This window comes from Salvelinus alpinus, chromosome 18 (genome assembly GCF_045679555.1).
Source record: "Salvelinus alpinus chromosome 18, SLU_Salpinus.1, whole genome shotgun sequence".
In the NCBI taxonomy this organism is placed as follows: Eukaryota; Metazoa; Chordata; class Actinopteri; order Salmoniformes; family Salmonidae; genus Salvelinus; species Salvelinus alpinus.
Window position 1 is genome coordinate 18,903,576 of NC_092103.1, and position 22,076 is coordinate 18,925,651.

The 22,076-nt window shown below is 43.7% G+C and overlaps 1 protein-coding gene across 15 annotated transcripts in view; it reads right to left on the reverse strand.

The window, feature by feature from the left end:
• The window catches only part of LOC139543941 (guanine nucleotide exchange factor VAV2-like), a 241,336-nt gene extending 219,538 nt beyond the window's left edge, over positions 1 to 21,798 (reverse strand). For 4 of the 15 annotated variants that reach the window (XM_071350509.1, XM_071350506.1, XM_071350503.1 and 1 more), the window contains exon 1: positions 19,190 to 21,796. In XM_071350509.1, the coding sequence (XP_071206610.1) occupies positions 19,190 to 19,393 (204 nt within the window). In that variant the 5' untranslated portion in view covers positions 19,394 to 21,796. Of the gene's footprint in view, positions 1 to 19,189 lie in introns of all 15 variants that reach the window. The other 11 variants (XM_071350516.1, XM_071350512.1, XM_071350514.1 and 8 more) reach the window with 6 other exon arrangements.
• Positions 21,799 to 22,076: the final 278 nt, after the last annotated feature.

Consider the following 22,076-nt stretch of genomic DNA (forward strand, 5'->3'; position numbering starts at 1 on the left):
CTGGATTTCGGTCCTTAATCAAATCTACAGTAAATGATGCTGGGGATTTTGAAAAGGTTGCTGCAGTGATTAGGCTTACACAAATGTAATTTCAGCAGGGAGAATATATCAGGAGCGCCAGTTACTATGCCAGCCATCATCCGCCCGGTTTGACAATTCATCTGCGTCAAAGCTTAGCTCATTTTCTGTAGTAATGTGTTTTCAATAGACCTAATGCCATTTGTGTTTGACATTTCAAAAAACACTATTAAATATCCAAGAGCCACACAATGGGCCAGACGGAATACCAGGACATGTACTGTGAGCATGAGCTGATCAACTGGCAAGTGTCTTCACTGACATTTTCAACCTCTCCCTGTCCGAGTCTGTAATACCAACATGTTTTAAGCAGACCACCATAGTCTCTGTGCCCAAGAACACTAAGGTAACCTGCCTAAACGACTACCGACCTGTAGCACTCACGTTTGTAGCCATGAAGTGCTTTAATAAGGCTGGTCATGGCTCACATCAACACCATTATCCCAGAAACCTTAGACCCACTCCAATTTGCATACCGCACCAACAGATCAACAGATGATACAATCTCCATTGCACCCCACACTGCCCTTTCCCACCTGGACAAAAGGAACACCTACGTAAGAATGCTATTCACTGACTACAGCTCAGCATTCAACACCATAGTGCCTTCAAAGCTCATCAATAAGTTAAGAACACTGGGACTAAACACCTCCCTCTGCAACTGGATCCTGGATTTCCTGACGGGCAGCCCCCAGGTGGTAAGGGTAGGTAACAACACATCTGCCACGCTGATCCTCAACACAGGAGCCTCTCAGGGGTGCGTGCTCACTCCCCTCTTGTACTCCCTGTTCACTCATGACTGTACGGCCAGGCATGACTCCAACACCATGATTAAATATGCTGATGACACAACAGTGGTAGGCCTGATCACCAACAAAGACGAGACAGCCTATAGGGAGGAGGTCAGAGACCTGGCCATGTGGTGCCAGGACAACAACCTCTCCCTCAATGTGATCAAGACAAAATAGATGATTGTGGACTACAGGAAAAAGAGAACCAATCAGGCCCCCATTCTCATCAACCGGGCTGCAGTGGGGCAGGTTGAGAGAGTGTCCACATCACCAACAAGTTTCCTGCCATCCAGGACCTCTATACCAGGCGGTGTCAGAGGAAGGCCCTAAAAATTGTCAAAGACTCCAGCCACCCTAGTCATAGACTGTTCTCTCTGCTACCGCACGGCAAGCGGTACTGGAGCGTCAAGTCTAGGTACAAGAGGCTTCTAAACAGCTTCTAGCCCCAAGCCATAAGACTCCTGAACATCTAGTCAAATGGCTACCCTGACAATTTGCAGTGCCCCCCCCCCCCCCTCCTCTTTACACCACTGATACTCTCTGTTGTCATCTATACATAGTCACTTTAATAACTCTACCTACATGTACATACTATCTCAACTAACCCCTGTGCCCCCGCACATTGACTCTGTATCGGTACCCCCATGTATATAGTCTCGCTATTGTTATTTCACTGCTGCTCTTTAATTACTTGTTACTTTTATCTCTTATTCTTATCCGTATTTTTTAAAACTGCATTGTTGGTTAGGGGCTCATAAGTAGGCATTTCACTATAAGGTCTACACCTGTTCTATTCGGCGCATGTGACTAATAACATTTATTTGATTTGATTTGTATTGGATGACCTACTGTGCAACAAATGTGACAATAATATTATAACATGTCAACTGTTCATTTGTGCCAGAGATAATATGTGATGAGCCAAAAGCATCCGATAATAGAGCACCATTAATGATGCCTCTCGCACAATCAGTCTTTCTTCTACCTCTTTCTCCCTCTCGTATGATCGACTTCTTTCTACCTCACAAACACAGCCCACTCCACAAAAACTCTTCTTTTATCTGACACCTACACACTCTTTGTGTGCAAAGCTTCAATATGCTTTGTGCACAGTCCCATTCACTCTCACAACCCCTTCCATCTTTCTCCATCTTACAATATCTATTCCAAGAAACACCATTTCACTCGTGCTTTTCACCTCTCTCCTCTTCTCTCCCTCCCTCTTTCTCTATGTATTGCTGTGAGGTTGAGGGTCTTGGTGAGGTCGGTGAGAGAGATGAAGTGCATGGTGGGAAGATTAATGTGTTCAGACCACGCAGTTGATCTCAGGAGGCCGTCTGAAGGTGGTGGTCAGGGTAAGCACTATCCCAGACTCCCACAGTAAAGTCCACACTCAAGGTCACCCAATAAAGAAGAAGAGAGGGGCTGCAGGTTTGAGGAAAAAGAGAGCAGTAGTGGGGCTAGAGTGGAGGCTGGAGCAAGGACACTCAGTCTCTAACACACACAGTCATGAACACACACAAATCCAAACAAAAGGTGAGTGCGAATTAAGATGTGAGTATATGAACATCACACAAAGTTCACCAGTGGTCAACCACCACCCCTACACACACTTTCGTCTGACCTTGTAAAATAATTGTAGTTTATTTAAGGGACAAGCCTCCCATTAGTCCACCAGTGAAAAACATGTTCTGCTACGTTTAATCCTCTACGTATGCTAGGAGTCATCTCTCTACAGACATACTGTGCCCAAGAACACTAAGGTAACCTGCCTAAACGACTACCGACCTGTAGCACTCACGTTTGTAGCCATGAAGTGCTTTAATAAGGCTGGTCATGGCTCACATCAACACCATTATCCCAGAAACCTTAGACCCACTCCAATTTGCATACCGCACCAACAGATCAACAGATGATACAATCTCCATTGCACCCCACACTGCCCTTTCCCACCTGGACAAAAGGAACACCTACGTAAGAATGCTATTCACTGACTACAGCTCAGCATTCAACACCATAGTGCCTTCAAAGCTCATCAATAAGTTAAGAACACTGGGACTAAACACCTCCCTCTGCAACTGGATCCTGGATTTCCTGACGGGCAGCCCCCAGGTGGTAAGGGTAGGTAACAACACATCTGCCACGCTGATCCTCAACACAGGAGCCTCTCAGGGGTGCGTGCTCACTCCCCTCTTGTACTCCCTGTTCACTCATGACTGTACGGCCAGGCATGACTCCAACACCATGATTAAATATGCTGATGACACAACAGTGGTAGGCCTGATCACCAACAAAGACGAGACAGCCTATAGGGAGGAGGTCAGAGACCTGGCCATGTGGTGCCAGGACAACAACCTCTCCCTCAATGTGATCAAGACAAAATAGATGATTGTGGACTACAGGAAAAAGAGAACCAATCAGGCCCCCATTCTCATCAACCGGGCTGCAGTGGGGCAGGTTGAGAGAGTGTCCACATCACCAACAAGTTTCCTGCCATCCAGGACCTCTATACCAGGCGGTGTCAGAGGAAGGCCCTAAAAATTGTCAAAGACTCCAGCCACCCTAGTCATAGACTGTTCTCTCTGCTACCGCACGGCAAGCGGTACTGGAGCGTCAAGTCTAGGTACAAGAGGCTTCTAAACAGCTTCTAGCCCCAAGCCATAAGACTCCTGAACATCTAGTCAAATGGCTACCCTGACAATTTGCAGTGCCCCCCCCCCCCCCTCCTCTTTACACCACTGATACTCTCTGTTGTCATCTATACATAGTCACTTTAATAACTCTACCTACATGTACATACTATCTCAACTAACCCCTGTGCCCCCGCACATTGACTCTGTATCGGTACCCCCATGTATATAGTCTCGCTATTGTTATTTCACTGCTGCTCTTTAATTACTTGTTACTTTTATCTCTTATTCTTATCCGTATTTTTTAAAACTGCATTGTTGGTTAGGGGCTCATAAGTAGGCATTTCACTATAAGGTCTACACCTGTTCTATTCGGCGCATGTGACTAATAACATTTATTTGATTTGATTTGTATTGGATGACCTACTGTGCAACAAATGTGACAATAATATTATAACATGTCAACTGTTCATTTGTGCCAGAGATAATATGTGATGAGCCAAAAGCATCCGATAATAGAGCACCATTAATGATGCCTCTCGCACAATCAGTCTTTCTTCTACCTCTTTCTCCCTCTCGTATGATCGACTTCTTTCTACCTCACAAACACAGCCCACTCCACAAAAACTCTTCTTTTATCTGACACCTACACACTCTTTGTGTGCAAAGCTTCAATATGCTTTGTGCACAGTCCCATTCACTCTCACAACCCCTTCCATCTTTCTCCATCTTACAATATCTATTCCAAGAAACACCATTTCACTCGTGCTTTTCACCTCTCTCCTCTTCTCTCCCTCCCTCTTTCTCTATGTATTGCTGTGAGGTTGAGGGTCTTGGTGAGGTCGGTGAGAGAGATGAAGTGCATGGTGGGAAGATTAATGTGTTCAGACCACGCAGTTGATCTCAGGAGGCCGTCTGAAGGTGGTGGTCAGGGTAAGCACTATCCCAGACTCCCACAGTAAAGTCCACACTCAAGGTCACCCAATAAAGAAGAAGAGAGGGGCTGCAGGTTTGAGGAAAAAGAGAGCAGTAGTGGGGCTAGAGTGGAGGCTGGAGCAAGGACACTCAGTCTCTAACACACACAGTCATGAACACACACAAATCCAAACAAAAGGTGAGTGCGAATTAAGATGTGAGTATATGAACATCACACAAAGTTCACCAGTGGTCAACCACCACCCCTACACACACTTTCGTCTGACCTTGTAAAATAATTGTAGTTTATTTAAGGGACAAGCCTCCCATTAGTCCACCAGTGAAAAACATGTTCTGCTACGTTTAATCCTCTACGTATGCTAGGAGTCATCTCTCTACAGACATACAGGTTTACAGGGAAAACTAGTGAGCTAAAACAGAAGAAAAAATATTAAATTAACTTGGAGGACAGCAGAATACTGAGTAAAGGAAATAAATAATCTTAAGAAGAACACAGTATAATGGATACTGCCCAATTTGTCACTGAGTACCTGACTATGGGAGAAAAAACAAAATGGAGAGAGGGACTCTTCTGTTCCATTCTACTGTCCTGGGGCAGATGTACAGTAAATGCATGAACTAAAACGACTTTGTTCTCTCTACACAATGGCCAGAACTGAGTCTAACCGCATCCCTAAAGACCACTTTCTTGCAGATAACAGAACCCATTCAATAATACAGTATGACTGCTAGGTGGAAGCGGTTCTGCCGCACTCAACTGCACTTTCTTAATACTTCATAACAGTCTGGCAATGAGCACCTGCCCCAAGAAAATGTGCACCATGAGCTCAGAAAGGGGGGAACATATTTCTGCATGGACGAAAAGAGACAAGGCTGAGTGAATCCATATGAAAAATATTTTCAAAGCAGAAGTACTGTACCCCTCAGTTTCACATGGTTCTAATTTTGGTGCTGGTGCACCTGCATACCCATGTGTGTTATGCTCACTGTTGTAGAAAATCATTATGTAACAACAGTATTGGACCTCTTCTCTGAAACTCATTGCTCCTTCTCAACAGCAGCACTGTGGGGTCTTGCAGAATCTACACACCGGGAGGCGGTCAACTTCTTTCTAAACTGGCAGAAGCTTTTGTTTCTGTTGAACAGATCCTCCTACTGATATGGTCCTTGGCAGCGCATGGCTGTGTTGGTGGTTGGATTAACCTTTTACTGCAGTGGGCACACAGAGTGACTCTTGGTAGTCTTAAACAAATCTACTTTGAAACAAAAGTATACACCTCACACACATGGTTATGGAATTTAAAAAAGAAGACACCTGTACCATGTCAGATATAGAGATGAAATGTATTAAATTTTGAGTCTGTGTCCCAATATTACACTTTATATACATCACAGAAGAAATATAACAAAACCACTTGACATAGAAACACCAGATTTTCGGCGGGTTTTTGAAATAATGTTCATTAGTTATGAAATTATTAACAATATTAATAACATTCCACCCATGAGGCCACTAGGTAATCTGACTGCAGAAAATGGCACTGGACATGATGACATCCGCCCAGTGACTAACTGCTTTATGGGAGACACCAGGAAAAGGAGTACACTGAACTAATTGCACATATCCACCATGTGAATGGAAATGGGTAGGTAAATACTGTCAAAAATCCATTGTTGTTGTTGTTAAAACTCACTTGTCGCTGAGCCTACAATCCAAAAGCAGGATTGCCTGCCTGCCAAAAAACAATCTGTTCAGAGTCAACAATACATTTTCCCTGATGCAAATCTTAGAACAAAATAATAGCCTGCCCCACAGACAGAGAAACACAACTCCATATACACACTTTATTCACAAGCAAACACAGAAAACACTGACTAAACTAACACACGTTTGAACAGAACTAGCAATGTCACGCTAAGAATGCAGTGTACAGAGGGTTTGGCTGCAGAGGCAGGGGGTGTCCACATTCCAAGCAGCGCATAGGGTGCATTGTTGAGCTCCTTGAAGGTGGGGATGGGTGTGTTCTGAACTCTCTATTCTCTGTCCAGATGTTTCTTGTTGTCTGGCTCAGAGCAGAGGAGGGGGAGGGGATTACACAACTCTCACTCAGTACTCAGGCTGAGCAGGAAGTGGGAAGCAAATGACCTCTTTAGCGAATGAAAGGGGAAAAAACATAACTGAGGAAAACACCAGACGAAAACACCACAGAGAGGGGCTGTGATCAGAATATGACAGACAAGACGAAGCCAACAACCAAAACAGACTTGGCTAAGGGTTACTGCTTTCAAATGAAAAGCATAGGAATGTCAAGATGTTTATAGGTCGACCGAGTTAATATCTATGGTATTACAACACTTCCTCAACAAATTCCCAGAGCTCAGTAGACATTGCTAATGGTTGCATCACACAAGTAATGCACTGTAGGTAAATCTCTGTCAATCTGTGTTGTTAAGTGGCAAGACTGCTCATAGTCAAAGGGAATCTCAGCATGCAGTACAGCATTGGCGTTTTGGGTAGAAACGTTGTTGTCCTAAGAGGCCTATATGGTGTCGGTAAATCTAAGTTGTGGACCGGGGCTGGTGTGGTTAAGGTAAATCTTTGTCTGCTAATGGAGGGTAAGTGCTTGTGGAGGGCCAGATGAGCTCTGAATGTCAGACAGAGGGACATGCATGATTTCACAGGAGAAAGCCACTAAAAGCTTCCTCTCAATCAGCCTCTCGCCACCTCTCCTCTCTCCCTTATGTTTTTTCCCCCAGGCAGGCGCTTTCAGCATGCATTCTAAATTGTTTCGCTCTCCTCCCTTCCCACTCTCGGTCTTTCATTATGCTAACGCCAAACTGGTGGCAGATTTAACTTTTTCTCCACATTTGTAAATGGGAAATGGGATTACCTGTTGTTATTTTTGCCCGGGCCCACTCCTGAGAAATTGGATTTACAGATACCATCAATCAAGGATGGACAGAACAACCTGTCTTTGTAACAGAAAACAAGGCTTTAGTCAATACTGTCTGAGAGAAAGGATTCCTTCCTATTCTCACCCATTAGTTATGAGTCCACACCAGTGGCGGTCGGTGCCGTTTAAGATGAGGGAGGACGATTGTTTCTTTTTTATGAGCTTGGCCTTATTTCTATTACAGCATGTTGGATGACTGTCATTCATATCCCATTCACCCAGTTCAATGTATCATCGATAGATTTAGGCTACTACATGATACCTGCATTTCCCCTGTACCCATCATGAGGTTGTTATAACCTAGCCTATGACTGAAAGTTTGCAATATAAGTGCACAGGTGGAGATACATTTTTGTAATCAAGGTGACAGACATTGACACATTCAATACCGCCGGTGTACTCATTAGTCCAACAGTTGCAAACAAGTTAAATCTTTGTCTGCTAACGAGGATAAGTGCTTCTGGAGTGCCAGATGAGCTCTGAATGGGACATGCATGATTTCACAAACAAGGTTCTATTGGACAAATCCAGGTATGTTTCTCCCCGTTTAGTTCCGTTTGCTTTAAGATTTTTTTTTCAACAGAATCGGCAGAATGAATACACCTCTCATCACACACAAACACAGTTCAGTTTAATAGCAGCCACATACAAACAGCATGATCCCTTTGATCGTTGTATAATTCCTTCTCACATCTACGTACTCTCTTCCTCTCATCTTTTCCCTTTGCTTGTGGACTTCAGTGCACAACAAATCAAGAAAAAAAACTTTCCAAGCCAAACATTCATATCATAACCACTAATAGCTACACACAGCCTACATCATTGTCGCCATATTAGATAACATTATAGTCAACATAGCTACTAGAACTAACGCTTTAGTGAACCCGCTACAATCATGCAGTAAAATGTATAGTCAGCAAGCAGTTTAGCAGTTACACTGGCAGGACCCGGTGGCAATACATTAGTCAAACTTCCTCGACTTGGAAGAGTTCCAGTGTCGGATAGCCATAGCCAGCTAGCTCACATAAACACCCAGCTCAAGTAGAGAGGGATGCTAAGTAGGCTAAAGTAGCTAGCTGCATTAGCTAGCTAAAAAATGATTACAAAATATGGCTAGCTTTCTTGCTCTCTCACTTGCTTTTCCTTGATTTTTGAAGAAATTAATTTGTTCAAAACTGTTGAATTGTCTTTCTCTTTGAGTGAACTACTCACCACATTTTATACACTGCAGTGCTAGCTAGCTGTAGCTTATGCTTTCAGTACTAGATGATACTAGATGCTTTCAGTACTTGATCCTTTGATTGGATGGACAACATGTCAGTTCATGCTATAAGCTTCTGATAGGTTGGAGAACGTCCTCTGGAACTTATCATAATTACTGTGTAAGTCTATGGAAGGGGGTGAGAACCACAAGCCTCCTAGGTTTTGTATTGAAGTCAATGTACCCAGAGGAGGATGGAAACCAACTGTCCTCCGGCTACACCATGGTGCTACCCTACAGACTGCTGTTGAGGCTGCTGTAGACCTTCATCGCAAAACAGTGTGTTTCAATCAATTATTTGGTGACGTGAATATATTTAGTATAGTTTTACATAAAAATGATAACTTTTTTTATGTTCCACTATTTCAAAAAATATTAAATTCTCTGAGGAGGAATGGTCCTCCCCTTCCTCCTCTGAGGAGACTCCACTGGTACTCACAAAGAAAGACTTGTTGATAAATGGTGAGCAAACTGCAACTAAACCACAATGAAAGTGAGATGGCTATACAATGAAATGGACAATCATCTCAACAGATTACACCTCCATAACAGAGGATTGGAATAACCCACTGGAGATTTGAACATACACAGAATTCAGACTACCTTCCTCATCCTATTGGTGAATTGACAAAGTCCTGCAGTGCCAAGTAACAGCTATGCTTCATGTATCATTCAAGAGGTGGATTAGCTATATTAAAATGACTTGTCAGCTATCTGAAAACAGTCAAATGAGCTGATCTCTTCACTAACCCTGCACAACTTTATTCAAAGTTTCTCCAGCAGCAGGCTTCCTGTAGCCTCCAGTGGGATAGCAAGGCCAGTGTTTGCTCTGCACCCTCCAGAATGATGCTTTGCATCTGCCTGTTCTGACCCCGGAACATGGCCTTTGGGGGATTTGCCTAGTTGTCAGAAAGATGACGGATACACGTGGAATGGACAGAGGAAATCATAAACCATTTCCATAATCAACACTAGCACTGTGGTGAGGGGCAACAGATACAGGCAGAGCTCCAGAATTCTCTACAGTCTGGCTATTTAGTATAAAATAAACAATAGATAAAGACAGTAAGTGTTATTACACAGGTAATGTTCCCCAATGCTGGAAGGGTTGCCGACGAGTGAAAAAGTGTGGGAACGCCTGTATTATATTATGGAAAAGTAGGCTAGTACAATATTGACTAGTTTTACCACATGCTTGGATCATATTGAAAAAGGAAATGGTTTATTTTGAGACCATTTCAAGAAGGATAACCACAAATCCATTGGTGGGCTGGTGGCATACAAGTAGAGCTAAGATAGAGGGAGGGAAGATGATCCCTTCCTTCCACTCTGCGGTGTACTCAGCATGCTGTTCCGCTTTGTTTGCATGATTAACAAGAGAGTCAGCTGTGCAGCAGATCAATACCCACTGACTGGCCTTTTACGGAATTGTGTCTAATGTGGTAACCCTATCTCTGTGCCCTTCCTATTCCACAGCCAATTATGTGATAGGATCAATACAGGTCAGTAAAGGGGTATTGACGCTTTTGTTGGCGATGTTATGTAAGAGTGAGAAATCCATGGGCCCTGCATCCCAGAGATGTCTATAGAGTCTATAGTAAGTCACCACGAGGCAGTGTGTCACGGGGAGTGAATAATATATATTTCCTTGGGCATAGAGAGAAAATATGAAGCAGCTTATCTCTTCCCCAGCAAGGGGCTGCTGTAGCTGTAGTGGAGCTGGGAGAAGAGGAGGCATTTAGAATGAGATTGGGATCTTCTGTTCCTCTCCCTGCAGCACTATCCAGATCCTTATCAGATTCCTCCACCACCGCAGGATGCAGCCAGAATCCATCTACCACCACTACCAAAATCTGTCTGCTGTTGACAACAATACCGTACCAACAACGGCTAAACATTGAGTTGACAACAATGAAAACTTGATGCTGTCAGTCAGTCTTAGACATGTGATCAGAAAAATAACTTTCAGGAGAGGGTGGTCTGAGATGAACTTGTGTGTCAGGGAGCTGCAGGCGTCTGTTTTGTCGCTCCATACAGACAACGCTGTACCCTTCTCTCTCTCTTCTTCTCTGGTGCCCAAAAGAGCATGCTCTGAAAAAAAGTAAGGCTTCATTCCCCAGCATGTCCATGCTAATAACCCACAACAAGCACCCTGCATGAGCATTTTTAGAATCAATAAAGCTCCCCATAAACATGCTTCTGTCTCCCTCATCTCTCTCTCTGGTTTAGTAGGTTCTCATGTCACTAGTGATAAGGGTCGGATGGTCCTCTGCAGCCACACAATGCATCAGCTTTCTCCATATCATACCAGTCTCATTTGACCTTGGACTCTGGACACTTTGTGAATGACATGTTATTTATCCAAGAAGCAGAAACACAGTATGGAGGCTTTCTCTATATCCAGAGTTGGTTCTCTAGGAGCCTTGGGCTTGGTTAGGGTGTATCCATTGACAACATGGAGAAAAGCTCTGTCTTCAGAATGACATGCTCTTTATTCAAGTAACAGAAACACAGTATGGATGCTTTACATGACATCACCTGCTTTTCCCCCTCCCTCCTTGTCACTTTGACTCCCTTGCTCTGTTATGTGGAGTTCCCCACATTTCCAGTGAGCTCATATTGTAGACTACCACCATAGTGGTCCCTCAGGACTGTACAGAGAAGAATGAAGGAACTGATGAAATGTTCCAGCGCCAGCAGCCTCAATGAAGGATTTCAGCATTGTGCACAATAACTGACTGAGGATCAGATGCCCGGTCTAGCGAATGAACTCTTCCATCATGGGTGTTTTTGTCCTGAGTTGTGCGTTGATGAAAAACAGCAAATCATAATCTCAGAATAAAGCCTACCCCTATTCCCTCTTTTTCAAGCCCATACATTTTTGCTGGCAGAATCACAGCTGTGCGACCCAGGAAGTGTTCATAACGAGCTCCATTAGTGGTATTACCTACATCCGGCTGCCAGGGGGGTCAGACTAAATGAACAGATGAAATTACCCCAGAAGTAATGAGGGTTAACGACAATCCCCCACACCAGAGTGGTCCCAAGGGAAGCAGAAATTAAGCTGCCCTGAAGTTGGAATTGGTAGGTGGGCTGGGATTCTCCATGTCATGTTTCAGTTCACATCCTTACCTTTGATTTCAGCCATCACAACAATTCCAAAATACGGCCGGCCAATTCCAAAACACAGCCGACAGATGCCTATGGCGGCAGATTTACGAGGTCTGCATTTTCTGAGCTAAACTGACCAAGACGCACCTCCAACAACAACACATAAAACCTCACATAATTCTGCCTAATAACAATCTCTCTCAACCAGTGGCATATGGGCTATTTACGTGAGCACTGATACCGCCCTGTGATAAGCAGTGCCCACTCTGTCAAATGCAGGGGCACAAAATATTTTGCTTGTCCATCCCCAGCACGCCTCTCCAGGGTGCTGTTGGAGAGACACATCGCTTCCGCGCTCCACCATCCTTCCGTCAATAAAATCATTTTACATAAATCATGTAGCAGATAAAGGATATGGTAGAAAGAGTATGTGGACTTTTCTGTAGTCTACAGGCAGGAGATAAAATGTGTGACAATGTAATGAGATGGACACTTTTTACACCATGCAGGTTTCTCTGATCAAATAGCCTAACCTCAATGGCGGTCAATCGAATAAAAAATGTGCTGTGATGTTAACAAACATATCATTAAAAACAGGACAGGTCAAAGCAAAATGGACAATATGGAATGGACAATCACAACTGTTGTCCAGGAGTTTCACCCCATTGTCATGATCAGTGGTTTCAAGTTTGTATCTGTACATTTTGACAAGCTGATCATAGCGAAAAATAAAATACTTCTGGATTTCCCGCTATGTAAACACATTGCAAACAGGCTCACGATAACTCCTGATAAAGTTAGGTAGCTGATATTCAGAGCTTAAATAACCAAATTGAATAGTCATAGGAATCAGGACTAATAAAGCCAATGCAGCAGCCTGTTTTACAAACGGTGGGCCTACTACACGGATGGGCATTCATAAAATTCCTTTGTGGGCGACAGGGTAGCGTTTCCATGGCGGCGAGCTTTACACCACTCTAGCCAATGCTCGGCATTGTCCCGTGGTGATCTTAGGCTTGTGTGCGGCTGCTCAGCCATGGAAACCCATTTCATGAAGCTTCCGACGAACAGTTCTTGTGCCGACGTTGGTTCCAGAGGCAGTTTGGAATTCGCTAGTGAGTGTTGCAAACATGGACAGACAATTTTTACGCGCTACATCACTCGGCAGTCCCGTTCTGTGAGCTTGTGTGGCCTTCCACTTTATGGCTGAGCCACTTCATAATAACAGCACTTAATGTTGCCTGGGGCAGCTCTAGCAGGGCAGGGATTCCAAAGCAGGGATTCAAAGCTTGCAGGGACAAAGCTTTGGAGGAAATATAATTTTGTTTGTGTATGTTATGTTTGTTTGTATATAGGGAACTCAAGAGGCAATACATGTAATAGAATATGAGTGATTGACAGCCCTATCTAGCAAAGATATATAAATATCCTGTATCCAACATGCACAATCCAGTGTAAACAGTGGTAGATACAGAAACGGGAAATTTATCTAACATAAAAACTAAAGACTGGACAAAGAATACAGGTGTTTACACCATCCACCACTGTATATAAATGGAGAGAAATAAGCTCCATTTGTGTGAGTGGAAGCGTCAGCCTCAGTGTGTTCTCTAAAGCCCAGTGGAGTGTTGAGAGACACCCTCACTGCTCTGAGAGGAGCAGTGACACAGCCCTAGGGCTAGGCGAGCAGTAAAGCAGTCTAAACAGGTACAGCACAAACACAGTCATCCTAAAGGCATTTGAAGCTACCTCACTGCCAGTGAAAAAAAGGAAAAAGAAAACATTGGAAGAACAATACACAGAAGGCATCAGATAGCACACCTCAGTCTCTCTCTTTCAGACAGAGCCTATGGCGAGATATTCAGAATACACAAAAGCTTGTGATGATCTCAGCTCCACCACCAAACACACAATGCTCATGAGGTATTTTACATGTTTACCTTGAGTGTGTGTTAAAAAGATATTAGACTAGGCCTAGCTTAAAACAACAAGTATTCTAAGGCAGCAGCCTCATCTATTGAGATTCAAACCAAGGTCAGTGAAACACAAGAATTTATATTCCTTGAGTGAAACTGGTATAAATCATGAGAGCACAAAGAAGGCAGAAGAGCACTGAATGGTTAAATCACAAATACAGCATTCATTACAACTGGACAATAGTAAATAAAGAGGGTTATGTATGTGTTTTTAGGTGAGACTGATAATACGAGTAGTATGGCTGTGGGTTTAGCAAACATTATAAATAGGCAATGAAGAACTCTTATTATTATACATTTGGCACAAATGTTCATCGTGACATCTTCCACAAGTGTCACAGTGTTCCATCCAGCCCTTATTTTGTTCTGAGGGGATAATAAGAAGCATACACATCAAGGCGGTGACCCGTTCCTGTAGGTTCATGCTCTACAACATTCGCAGAGTACGACCCTGCCTCACACAGGAAGCGGCGCAGGTCCTAATCCAGGCACTTGTCATCTCCCGTCTGGATTACTGCAACTCGCTGTTGGCTGGGCTCCCTGCCTGTGCCATTAAACCCCTACAACTCATCCAGAACGGCGCAGCCCGTCTGGTGTTCAACCTTCCCAAGTTCTCTCACGTCACCCCGCTCCTCCGCTCTCTCCACTGGCTTCCAGTTGAAGCTCGCATCCGCTACAAGACCATGGTGCTTGCCTACGGAGCTGTGAGGGGAACGGCACCTCCGTACCTTCAGGCTCTGATCAGGCCCTACACCCAAACAAGGGCACTGCGTTCATCCACCTCTGGCCTGCTCGCCTCCCTACCTCTGAGGAAGTACAGTTCCCGCTCAGCCCAGTCAAAACTGTTCGCTGCTCTGGCACCCCAATGGTGGAACAAACTCCCTCACGACGCCAGGTCAGCGGAGTCAATCACCACCTTCCGGAGACACCTGAAGCCCCACCTCTTTAAGGAATACCTAGGATAGGATAAAGTAATCCTTCTAACCCCCCCCCCCCCCCCCTTAAAAGAGTTAGATGCACTATTGTAAAGTGGTTGTTCCACTGGATATCATAAGGTGAATGCACCAATTTGTAAGTCGCTCTGGATAAGAGCGTCTGCTAAATGACTTAAATGTAAATACACACTACCACCCCTGACATCACTTTGCCTCTACATTATCATCATCATAACAGAAAATAGGTGTTTAGGATATGGTGATCAAAGATAATTTGTAAGTCATGTTCTGAGACAGAATCAGGTAGCACTTGGAGCTGTTGAGTGATACAGCTTTCATAAAGAGCCAAAAGTGTAATGGCCTCCCTCACTTCCCATTCGTTTGGCAGTGATGTGGTGAATTTGTATGTCCTTTGCATTAAAGCACAGAGAACACACACTGACCTTTTCCATGTCATAAATCACAACCCCCTGTTCTGCTGCCAGGATTTTGCTTAACCCAATTTGTCACAGAGGAGCCCCTCTCTCACCCACTCTCACTGCAGCCTCACACTGGGGCTGTGACACGGGATTGGTGGGCATATCGAAGTGTCACACGTAGCCCACGAGCTACAGAATAGGGCTTGGTGATATGGCCTAAAAATCATATCAATCAAATGTATTTATAAAGCCCTTTTTACATCAGACGATGTCAAAGTGCTGTACAGAAACCCAGCCTAAAACCCCAAACAGCAAGCAATGTAGAAGGACGGTGGTTAGGAAAAACACCCAAGAAAGGCCAGAACCTAGGAAGAAACCTAGAGAGGAACCAGGCTCTGCGGGTTGGCCAGTCCTCTTCTGGCTGTGCCGAGTGGAGATTATAACAGAACATGGCCAAGATGTTCAAACGTTCATAGATGACCTGCAGGGTCAGATAATGATAATAACAGTGGTTGTAGAGGGTGCAACAGGAGTAAATGTTAGTTGGCTTTTCATAGCCGATCATTCAGAGTTAGAGACAGCAGGTGCATATCTCAATTTATTCAAACATAGGCGATTCACGATATATACTCACCGGACAGTGTATTAGGTAGACCACCCCATTCATGAAAATGGATCTCTCCTATGGACAGTAAGTTGTGTGGTCGTGGCTTGCTATATAAAGCAGGCAGAGGTCAAAGGAGAATGGAAAGATTTGGTGCAAGCTAACAGGCGAGCCACAAACAGACAAATAACGGAACAGTACAACAGCGGTGTACAGAACAGCATCTCGTAACGCACAACTCGTTGATCCATGTCACGGATTGGCTACTGCAGCAGACGACCACATCGTGTTCCACTCCTATCAGCTAAAAGCAAGAAGCAGCAGCTCCAGTGGGCACGCATCATGCTGATTGCAGAATCAGGATTTGGTGTAAGCAGCATGAGTCCATTGCTCCATCCTGCCTGGTGTCAACAGTACAGGCTGGTGGCGGTGGTGTAATGGTGTGGGGAATGTTTTCCTGGCACATGTTAGGTCCCTTGATACCAATTGATACATTGTTGCTGACCTCAACCCTATAGAGCATCTTTGGGATAAGATGAAACGGGCTGTTCACAGCATGAATGTACTGCCGTCCAATCTGAAGCAACTGCGTGATGCTGTCGCATCAGCATGGACCAACATCCCTGTGGAATATTTCCGACACCTTGTAGAATCCATGCCCCGAAGAATTAAGTCTGTTCTGGATGCAAAAGGGGGTCTGACCCGGTACTAGATGGGTGGACCTAATAAACTGGACGGTGAGTGTATTCTCAATTTTGTTTGTGTTTTCTCTAAATAAGCTTTGTTGCACAATTAAAAGTAAAATAGACTGCATTTCAAACAGTCAGCAATAATCTAGTGAATTCAGGTGAAATTATACCGAGGCTAAATATATGCCTTCCACAAAATGTCATTATTTTATTGAAATAGTTGAACCTGCTTTTTTGCAATAATCACTGATCTGGGTTTCAAATCGGTCTATGAATATCCCCGATTTGTTCCAAATTCAACCAGAACCATGTATAATGCACATTCCCTAATACTGACTAACTTCTTGTAGCAGGCATTATAGAAAATGAACACAGGTCTCATAAACAATCTCTCAAGTACAAGCAAACGTGCTAGTGAGTAGCCAGCTAATCTTTGTATTTCAAGTTTAACCAACTTGGATCTATGTGTTAGCTAACAAGGTAGAACAGTTGAATTTTTATGAACACACTCTTCTGTCCATCTCCAACTGTTTGAATGCCATGCTAGCCTGTCCACTTTGTTTGGATGTTGAAATCAATTGGCCTACCTAATTTCTCAGAATGAGAGTGAGTTGCCAATTCCTTATATAATTTTGTTGTATGCTTATTGCACATTTAAAAACACAGAGTAGACAGCTAGTATAACAGTATTTTGCTAAAATGCTGTTAGCGGTACGTGGTACCGCAATGCCACGCGACAAACTGAGCATTCATTTTCTAGAATCAATGTTCATTGATACTCCCGTTTTAGTAGTCTGCTCTGCGCACAATTTGAGGAGTTGAGACATAAAAAGGGTATCCTTAGAAAGATTAACTTCTCCTCTTATTACAGTAAAATAATTTCTCAATCTTTTTCGGTGTCAATATGACCAATTCTGTTGGACCAAACCTCAAATGCTAATAGCGAGTTGAAATCGAGAGGAAGAAGTGTTCTCTCATCGCTCTTGTTGTGAGTGGCAAGGGGAGAGGCTTAGTGTGTGTAAAAAGAGAGGAAGAGGTGAAGCCAGAGGTTTCACTCTTGCCAAAAACTGTCCAAAATGAGCCCAATGCGTTTCTATGGGCTTATTTTGGACCTAAGCTTGTCACCTGCCTTCCCACCTTTGGACAACGACTCCCATTGTTAGGGCGGAGATATGAGCATCTCATCATTATATACACATCTCTGGTGTAAATGGGAAGGTGCACACAGCACAGAAGGAGCAAAGGAGTCAAGACCAAAAAGAGAACAAGTGGACATAAATGCTCTTAAAAATGTTTTTCAAGTGTGAGCATTGCACATGAAAGGGAGTTGGACAGGAAGAAACCTGTATGAACCCATCATCCATTTACTGTGGCTATTTTACTGATCTCTCACAATAACCAGTTGTTCAGTAGTCTTTTTAATCACAATCAAAATAGACCCACTTTCCATCCACTGAGCAAGTTGTGTAAACCTCAGATGGCCATGGTTAAGCACTTCCTCATTTTGGAATGGGCGACCGGGATGAGCTGTGATGACAATGTGGGGTGACACCATCTCTGAGGATGTAAGGCACACCACACACAGACACATTATCACCTGGAAGTGAGGAGGACTCATGTTATGATAAAGTCACTTTATATGCTGAGGTTAGTACTCCCCTTCAGTTCGCCAACTAAGCAGCACTTTGGCAGCAAGCCACATTCCAAAAGTGACTTAAGTTTGGCTTTTCCACCCACTCAATTGTGTTGATACAAAGCCATATTCCCTAAATGTCCCTCAACATCAAACCAACAAAGTCTTCCGCTTCAACACTCTCCAACCAGTCTCTTCCACTTTGCACCTGAGTCACAGAATAAAGGAAAACCAAATAGTTTGGTCTGACTGACCACATGCCCTCTTCAGTATTACCACGGTTCTACCTAGACCCTGTGCTACCCAAGCCTTAGTAAATGTTGCACTGAACTACAAAAAGCTTCTGCTGCACTGCAGACACACCTCTCACTCACATGGCAATTACTCAATGTTTCTAAATGTAGCTTATGTTAGAATTATTTAATTCAATTAAAGTAACTGTCTAGTGAAAATCTCACTTTTAAAAGTTCATATTGTGTTAACTCATACCCAAATAATGTTGTTGACTTGTCCTATACTCGTATTTGTGGCCAAAGCATAAATTGGAAGAAAAAAAAACACTTAAAAAAACACACCTTAAACTAAACAAAAATACTTGCTATTTCCTCAGAGGATGAGCTGGCCAATCAGCGGTCTGCTCACATTAATTTAGTTATTGACCGGTATACGCCCACACATTATGTTGTTGGGGTACGCCCACACCATTCCAACACAGAAAATATGCTTTTCAACATATTTAATTGCCATTTTTGGGAAGGCAATCAATTTCACTTATATGGTAAGTTATTATAGGTCATATGTCATAGAAATCTGGAAACACTTTAAACATGTAATACAATGGTATGGCCCGTGTGTTGTGGAGAATATCTGGAACTATCACAAGTGCTCAACAGTGACACCCATTGGGCCCCAAGAAAGTACAGGTTGGCACCAAACTGTACAGTACTTATTCCTCCTGTACTGTTGTGGACTGTGTAACTGTTGCATGATTATTGAATGTGAACACTGTGCTGATTGCTCAGAATAACTATTTATGCATGTAAAGAATGTTTCAAAAACCACTTGCACCGAGGGCAGATTAACCATTCACCATGAATATCAGTGTAATGACACTGACATAACTGCTGTGGGTAATTGACAACAAACAGCCCCTGAAAGACACCTTGACATACCTGTGACATTTGGGGTCTGAAGTTGATCTCCTTTAGGTCCACAGACCCCGGTGAGAGGTTGTGCAACATCTGGCACAAGAGCACTCCGTCTCGTAGCGCCTGTGCCAAGTCGAACACGGCCGCAGAAGGCCACACGACCCGGTGGTTTGGGGGCAAAACTTTGCAGTCTATCAACCACCGCCCGCATTGCCGCCACTCTTCCATGTCGGCTTGGGGGGTGCGTTCCACACTCAAATTCGACAGCCGCCTCCGTGGGCAAAATTCAGCCGCTTCCAGTGCGCAACCGAAGCAATCCTTCCACCAGTGTTAAAATCCAAATTTCAATTAAAATGTGATTAGTTGTATTATTTTCCCATGTATTAAGGAAACTAATAACTTTTCAATTATGGTAAAATAGTGTTCTACTTTAGTTTTCCGATTAAGTTTATATAATTGGCTCCAGCTCACAATATGTCCAGCTCTGTTCAAATAGGCTATGTCCAGTGGAGCAGTTAGAACATGTCCAGCTCAGTCTTTTGAACAAGTGACGTGAGTTTCTGACCATAACATTCAGAAGTTGACGACACTAAATGAACACGATGTAATGTGTAAATTACCTTCTGAATAAACAGACCAATGTGAACTACCGGGAAAACAATTTCCTTTTCTTCATTCTCGAAGTTGATTTTGCATATCCAGAAGGTGTTAGAACTCAGTTCATAATCCAGATTGTAGGCTAAACGTTTAAATCATAGATAGGCTATTGGGAATAATAATGCCCCAATGTCTTCTTTGCTTGTGTATTAAAGCCTACCAAATTTCAATGTTGAACCTATCATGCAAGCTTGCTGTCCAAAACCGTTGTCTCCGGAAAGAAATGACTTTGAACAGCTGAGACAATCAGTTCTGACACTCAGTATAGAGCGACATACCATTGTATTTTGCGTAACTACCCAGAGTTTCTGGTTGTTCAGAGTTTCTCTATACAATTTCCTATGCTGCTCTGATAGATAACAATTACATTTCAATGTAAAACACCATGATAAATCAAATGTATTTTCTTACGATGCCCCACTCAACATTCAGCCTATCCACAATGCACTCGAAAACATATTTCACTAACTCCAACAGAAACATGTCCAGGAGGAAAAAAAATCACGTTCTCGTCATTCTCAGAATACCAAACACCAACTTTAATGGAAAGAAACGTTTAAAAATGCCCCAATAAACCGTTTCTATGTTCTTTCTTGTTCCCCCTCCGCGTTTTTTTGTTACGGATTGTGGTGTTCTGCAGTCCCTCTACTCCCCGCCGCGCTATTCCGAAGGTTTGAGAGAAAGCGTGAACGCGCTTGGCTGTAGAGAGGGCGGCGATGTTGAACGTGGGTTCAGTTGGTTCTGGTTACGCACGCTCACGTGTGGGAATGATTGTAATGCACATTTTAAGAAAGTTGAAGCTCATTTACTGCATTTCGATACAATTTAAAAACTCTTAAATGTTATTTGGAGAACTGCAAAAACAAGCAAAAATTTATATAATGTTATTCATAAAAAGGGATCTTTTAGCAGAAAAAAATGTTTTTTTAACAAAAGGTAGATAAATACGTTTGCTTTACGGAACTTTTTTTTGTTTTTGCAGTTTTAAAACTGCAATTCTACACATTTTGCAATTACTTTTGCCATGTTAATATGATATCTGAGTGACAGTGACTAACTAAATCAATGGGGGCCACCTGGAGGTCAGGGCCCCTTCAGCCATGATTACTACATTTACATTATAGTAATTTAGCAGTTAGTGCATTCATCTTAAGATAGCTAGGTGCGGACAACCACATATCACAGGCATAGAAAGTACATTTTTCCTCAATGTTGTAGATATCAGTAACGTCAGAGCTAGAAGGGGGGAAGGGGTCAAGTGCAAGTGCTGTTTAAGTTTTGTGTGTGTGTGTGTGTGTTGGCGGGAGTTGAGGTGAGGAGGGTTTATTTTGCTGTTCCGTAGGTAAGCACCATGGTCTTGTAGTGGATGCGAGCTTCGACTGGAACCCAGCGGAGTGTGCGGAGGAGCGTGATGTCGAGAGAACTTGGGAAGGTTGAAAACCAGGCAGGCTAGTGTTCTGGATAAGTTCCAGGGATTTGATGGAAGAAGCGGGACCACCCAGCCAACAGCGAGTTGCAATAGTCCAGACAAGTGTCTGAATTAGGACCTGTGCCGCTTCCTGTGTGAGGCAGGGTTGTACTCTACAGATGTTGTTGAGCATGAACCTGCAGGAGCGAGTCACTGCTTTGATGTTGGCAAAGAACGACAGGGTGTTGTCCAGGGTCACGCCAAGGTTCTTTGCACTCTGAGAGGGCGACACTGTGGTGTTGTCAACCGTGATGGAGAGGTCTTTGAGTGGGCAGGCCTTCCCCGGGACGAAGAGCAGCTCCGTCTTGTCGAGGTTGAGCTTGAGGTGGTGGGCTGACATCTAAGTTGAGATATTGGCCAGGCACGCAGAGATGCGTGTCACCACCTGGGTGTCAGCAGGGTGGAAAGACAAAAGTAGTTGAGTGTCATCCACATAGCAATGATAAGAGAGATCATGTGAGGATATGACAGAGCCGAGTGACTTGGTGTATAGAGAGAAGAGGGACTAGAACCGAGCCCTGGGGGACACCAGTACTGAGAGTATCTGGTGCAGACACAGATCCTCTCCACGTCACCTGGTAGGAGTGGCCTGCCAGCTAGGATGCAATCCAAGAATGTGCAGAGCCTGAGACGCCCAGCTCTGAGAGGGTGGCGAGGAGGATCTGATGATTCAGTGTCGAAGGCAGCAATAGATCTAGGAGGATGAGAACAGAGGAGAGTCAGCTTTGGCAGTGCGGAGAGCCTTGGTGACACAGAATAGAGCAGTCTCGGTTATTTGTATTTTTA